At 57.4% G+C, this 5,705-nt stretch overlaps 1 protein-coding gene across 1 annotated transcript in view; it reads left to right on the top strand.

The window, feature by feature from the left end:
- The window catches only part of DNM2 (dynamin 2), an 81,453-nt gene that overhangs the window by 881 nt on the left and 74,867 nt on the right, over positions 1 to 5,705 (top strand). Inside the window, exon 3 of the mRNA XM_077767972.1 lies at positions 3 to 101. Within this exon, the coding sequence (XP_077624098.1) occupies positions 3 to 101 (99 nt within the window). The remainder of the gene's footprint in view (positions 1 to 2; positions 102 to 5,705) is intronic.

Here is a 5,705-nt window from a genome sequence, read left to right as displayed (position 1 = left end):
AGCTCCCTCAGCCAGAGCTGCCACCTGGACCTGCCGCAGATCGCCGTGGTGGGCGGCCAGAGCGCCGGCAAGAGCTCGGTGCTCGAGAACTTCGTAGGCCGGTGAGCGAGCGCGGCGGCGGCGGCGGGCGGGCGGCGGCCTGGGGGGCGGNGCGGAGGGCGGACCGGGAATGGCGCGCCCAGCGCAGCCGGCGTAACTGCGGCGCTTGCGTGCCCGCGACGGGGACCGGGACAGGGAGGCGGGCTCTGTGGGACGCCCTGGGCGGAGGGCTTCCTGCAGGGGCCGCGGGGCCGGCTCGGGCCCTTGGGGGAGTTTCGCCGACTGGGGGGGCGTGGGCCAGGAAGTGCGGTGGACCGTCGCGGACTCTCAGATCCGCAGCTTTCATGGCTGAATTCTACCATCTGGTTGCCTGTGGGTCAGGGTTAGGTCCCCCTTCTCTCGCGCTCTGTCCGAAACCCGCCAGCTAGATACCTATTGGTTCGACCCCTGTGGTCTGGCTGGCTGTTCGTGTATCTGGAGCAGTCCATGCCGTCTGGTTGGCTTTCTCTGCCCTCGATAGAACTCCTTGCCACTACCATTTGGCTGTCCATCTGTCCAGTCCCTCAGGGCCGTCCCTACTGCCTGGCTAGCTGTCTGGGGTGACCTGTGCTGTCTGGCCGCCTGTCCGTGCCGCTCACAGACTTAGCCATCCCTCTTTTGGGTGACCCTGGCTGGCTTCTGCCGTCTGACTGGCTGGCTGGACCCTAGGGGGCTCTGTTATCTGGTTCTCCTAGGCTGATTCTAAAGCTTGGCCCCTGGCAAACGCTGGCTTCTCTCCCAAATGGACCCCTTCTTCTGTCCGTCTGGGTGTCCGTCCTTATGTTCGTCTGCCCATTAGTGCCCTGGCAGCCCCCCCACTGCCTGGCTCCATATTTGTAGCCGGGAGTGGGGTGGGGTGGGGGCCTGCTGGGAACAAGGCAGCTGAAGGATGAAACTTGAACTCCCCTATCAGTTGAAAGTTAGGACCTTGGGAGGGGGTACTTCCTGCAGGATTCTTTCCTGGCCCCTATCAGGGTGCTCTTGGGGCCAGCTCCCAAGCAAAAGCCTGCAAATCGGGGGGGGGCCCTCTTTGGCGCCTGATCAGGCCTTTGGGCAGTCCCGAGAAGCCTCAGTATGCCCATCTAACCAGTGGGCAAACTCCACTCTTTGGGCTGTTACCAGGATTCAGGAAGCCAACGATGAACGAGAAGTGACAGTGAGGCCTCACGGGGTGTTTAGTTCTTTCTTCTCCCTTCCCCTCCTCCTCGTGCCCTTCTGCCTCCCAGATGGGCTGTCACTTCTCCATTCTGGGAACGGCTCCATTTGTGCCCGTGGCTGCCAAATGATAATGCCCCAGTCACATCATCATCATCATCATCATCATCATCATCATCATCGTTGTCGTCGTTAGGGCGCTCAGAGTTAATGTTCTGCTCGCAGGCTCCGGGCTGATCTCAGATCCCACGGGGTTGTGAGAGGGGTGGGTATTGTGTTACCCCACCTTAGACATGAGCAGGAAGGCTCAGAGAGGACATCCTTGGCCCAAGGGCGCCGGGCAAGCGCTCAGTGGTGCCAGCCCCACCCTGCCTTCCCAGAGGCCTGGAGGTGTGCTCTCGGCGGCACGAATTTCCTCCTTTGCTGGTTTGTCTCTGGCACCCTGCCTGTTGTCCAGTGCGGCGGAAAGGTGTGGACCCGGGGTCAGCCGGGCCTGGGCCGAGCCTCGGGCCGGGCTGTGGGCCCCTTTACATGGTCTTCTTCCTGCCCGGCCAGGCTTCCAGTGGACACACAGCAACATTCTGTCCGTCTCATTTGCCTTGTGATCTCCTTGCACACGTTGTTTGGCCTCTCTGAGCCTCAGTTTCCCCCTGCTGAAAAGAGGGTGATGGTCCCTGAGCAAGCCTTGCCATTCTCAGTGACCTGATGTGTTGAGAGTGCTTACTTAGCACGGTGCCCGGTGCACGGTAGGTCAGCACGGCTGGGCAGCTGTTCGCCACGCTGGCCCCTCCCGCGTCAGCAGCAAAAACTAATCAGAATTAAAGTGCTTTCAAGTTATACGCTGGACTGCATTTCAGCCTTCTGAGGCTGACGCTGCTGTGGTCCCATTTTATAGAGCAGAAAACTGAGGCTCAGCTGAGTCCTCCTGCTCAGAGCTGTTCAGTGAGGAATTGGGGGCTCTGGGTTGGGGACCCTGGGTCTCTCCCCTGCCCACCGCTCCTCAGTGTCTCTGCCCCTTGCCTTTCTCTCTTACTGCCCTCCCTGCCCACCCCCACCCAGTCATCGCCTACTGAGCTGGCTCTGTGGCAACCTCCTCCCAGAAGCCTGCAATGTGACCTTGATCGTTAAGAGCGTTAGTTCAGGGCCTGAGAGCCAAAGTTGTCCAAAAGCTTCTCGGGTATGGGTTGCTCAAATAGAGCTAACTTCTTTTTCTTTCTGGAGTGTGGGTAAGGTTTCTAGGCTACAAAGCCTTGCCGTGGGGGGCCGGCAGGCCGGCCCTGGCTTTGAATCCCACTCCTTCCCTTGTGAGTTTGGCCAGACTGTTGCAGCTCAGGACCCGTTTCCTTCTTTGCGCTGGAGACCTTTACAGTTGACGTCTTGGCTACTTTCAAGGAACAAATGAGAGAATATGACCAGGGCCTGTTCAGGGGCTGGGGGTGGGGGGTCAGCACGGGCCGCTCAGTTTCGTTCCCTCCTCCGTGTTGGTTTTCTAAGGCTGCGGTCCAAGCGAGAGAATGTGCAGCTAGCTCAGCCAGGACAGGGGCTTGCCGATTGGTGGCCCGGCTTGCTGGCTTCTTGTTTCCCCTGCAGGGTGTTTAAAATACTTTGTTCTTAATTAGCCGCCAACATTCAAATTTTGCATCAGAATCCCGATTTTTGCAATGCTTAGCAAACACCCAGATTGCTTCAGGGTTTAGTGGTGTAGTGCGCAGGCTCTGGGCCTTAGGCCTGCCTTCAGTGTCTTTGCTTGTGCGACCTTGACCAAGTGGACTCAGGGTCCTTTTCCATAAAATGGGGTGATAACTAGACCCTGCCTGGGGGGACTGCGTGAGTTAACGTGTGTCAAGTGCATTGGCCCTGTAACCCAGGGCAGCTGTCATTACAGCCACTGTATTCTGGCCTCGCTGGGCCTGAGCCTTGCTTGGCACCAGATGCCACTGGCCGCCACGTCAGATTAGGAGTGGCCACGTGCGTGCCACACTCCCCACTACTCCCTAGTAGTCGGCCAGGCCCATTTTACGTTTGTCTGGAGACTTCCGGCCCTGGAAACTTTTTGAGTTTCAGACCCTTGGCTTGTCTGCCCTGTAACAGCACGTGGCCCTAAGGAGGGGTGAGGACGAGCCTCTCCGGTGACCTTGGCCCTGTAGCCTCTGCAGCTAAACGGAGAGAGGAACTTGGGGAAAGTTTTCCCCGGGAGAAGAACAGGCGGAAGCTGAAGTTGAGGCCTCCAGCTGATCAGGCTTGGGCTTGATCCTGTGAGCCTTTTCTCTCCGAGCCTCAGTATCCCCGGCTAGGAAATGGGGCTGTTAAACAGTGTCTCCTTAATAAGCCCCTTGCAGGTGACCAGTGGGTGTGTCTCACCTCTCAGGGCAGGTGAAGTTACCTGGTGCCAGTCCTTGAGGGTGGAGTGAGGACTAAATGGCTTGGAAGAGTGTCTAGCACAGGAAAAGGGCTTAAAGTGCTATGCGCAGTTTTTACTTGTTTGTTGAAAAATGTTGGTTACTCTGTGCCCTTGCCTGGGGCCCTGTTCTGAGGCTGCAGACACAGCCCAAGCAAGGCCCTGGGGAGCTGGCCTTCCAGCAGGGGGCAGATAAGGAAGCCACATGCCTGTAGATGAAAGCTGTTAAGGAAAAGAAGCCCAGGCCAGTGGAGAGGTCAGGGGGAGGTTAGAGTTTTAAATGGGGTGGTGGTGGGGACTTGTCAGGGAAGGCCTCCTTAGGAAAGTGACATTAGGAAAGAGACTTAAGGAGGTGGGGGGAGCCAGCGGTGGAGATTTGCTGGGGGAGCATGCCAGGCTGTGGGAACAGCCAGTGCAAAGGTCCTGAGGTGAAGGTGTGCCTGGGGGTAGGTATAGCAGATTTGGGGGAGATAAAGTTAGCAGGCACTGGGGCGCAGCGGGGGGCCAGGGAGGGCTCTGAGCTGAGGGAAGGCTGCCGTGGTGCCATTCTAGACCTGGTCCTGGGCAAGCTGAGGGCTCTTGCCTTTGGTTTTCAGCTTTACCTGAGTTTTCTCTGTGAGTGGTACCTGCCAACTCACATAGGCGCCCGGTGCCATTTTTCTTTTAGCAAGAATCAGCTGCCCATGGGCTTCTACCGTCTGCAGCTACATTTCCTTTTTTTAAAAAATTTTTATTTTTAATGTTNTTTATTTCTGAGAGAGAGAGAGAGAGACAGACAGACAGACAGACAGTGTGAGCAGCAGAGGGTCAGAGAGAGAAGGAGACCCAAAATCCGAAACAGGCTCCAGGCTCTGAGCTAGCTGTCAGCACAGAGCCCAAAGCGGGGCTCGAACCCACAAACCGTGAGATCGTGATCTGAGCCGAAGTTGGATGCTTAACCGACTGAGCCACCCAGGCGCCCCTCCCCCCCCAGCTACATTTCCATTTGATCTTTGGTGACGTGTCCCTCCAGGAGATGTGGCTGCACCAGGGGACTGCTGTCTGGCCCACGGTGACTATTGGGCGCTTAGGTCCCTGCCAGGCTGAGGGGTGCAGGCACGGGGTCTGCCACTTGGGCCGGTTTGGCCCTTCACGGATCTTGGAAGCGACAGCTGCTGATTTCCATTGCTTCTCTTTCGGTTCAGGACTAACATTGCTTTGTCTGGGTCAGCCTGGACGGGACGAGTCCTGGAGGCGCCTGGCGGAAGGTGACTGTCCCTGTGCCGCTGTGCATTGGTCAAATGACCTCACTTCTCCAGGCCTCACCTCCCTCATCTGGAAAATGGGGATCATGGTGTACCCTCTCTCCTGGGAGCGGGCCAAGGATCAGATGAGCTAATAAGCCTTGTGACATAGGGGATTTAAAGAGCTGAAATTCATGATTACTTTGCTAATATAAAAGCCACCTTATTTTAGCACAGACGCTACGTGAGTGCCTCTCGGTGCAGGTGGGCATCACTCTGGCTTTAGCCCTGAGCTTGTACGCGGAACCAGCCGGCGAGCCAGATCCTGAAGTGCTGGCGGGAGCCTGTCACTGGTGCGTTTCCTGGTGGAAATGGTGGCTGTGGACAGATCCTTGGCTGTGAGAGTTACTGATGCTCGTTGAGTGGACGGTGGCGGGAGGCCGGGAGCGGGCATGCCGCACGGTGGCGGAAGGGCTGGACGACGGACAACCAGTGCGTCGGACAGCCAGCTCTGAAACAGCTACTCAGAATGATCTGGAAGGGGATTTAATGACCCAGAAAGTTGCATCAGACCTGTTAGTTTCCAGCCCCAAGGGAAGTGTGATCCCCTCTTGTTCTGAGCAGTTGTAGTTTTGGAAAAACTACAAAAGCCGGGGCAGAGGTGTGTCTGCCCGTGTGATTCTTGGTCGCGTTTTGCTTTGCTGGGGTTGTGTTTCCAGCCAGGAAGACTGATTTCCCCAGAGCTCAGCTTGGGGCCGCCGAGTGTGTTTGCAGAGTTCTCTGTCCAGGGATAGTGGCTCTCGCTAGGTGCATGGATTGAAATCCCCTGGTAGTGAGCCGGTGGTGGTTCC

This window comes from Crocuta crocuta, unplaced genomic scaffold (assembly GCF_008692635.1).
Source record: "Crocuta crocuta isolate KB4526 unplaced genomic scaffold, BGI_CrCroc_1.0 scaffold115, whole genome shotgun sequence".
Lineage (NCBI taxonomy): Eukaryota > Metazoa > Chordata > Mammalia > Carnivora > Hyaenidae > Crocuta > Crocuta crocuta.
This window is presented reverse-complemented; position numbering and strand designations above follow the sequence as displayed.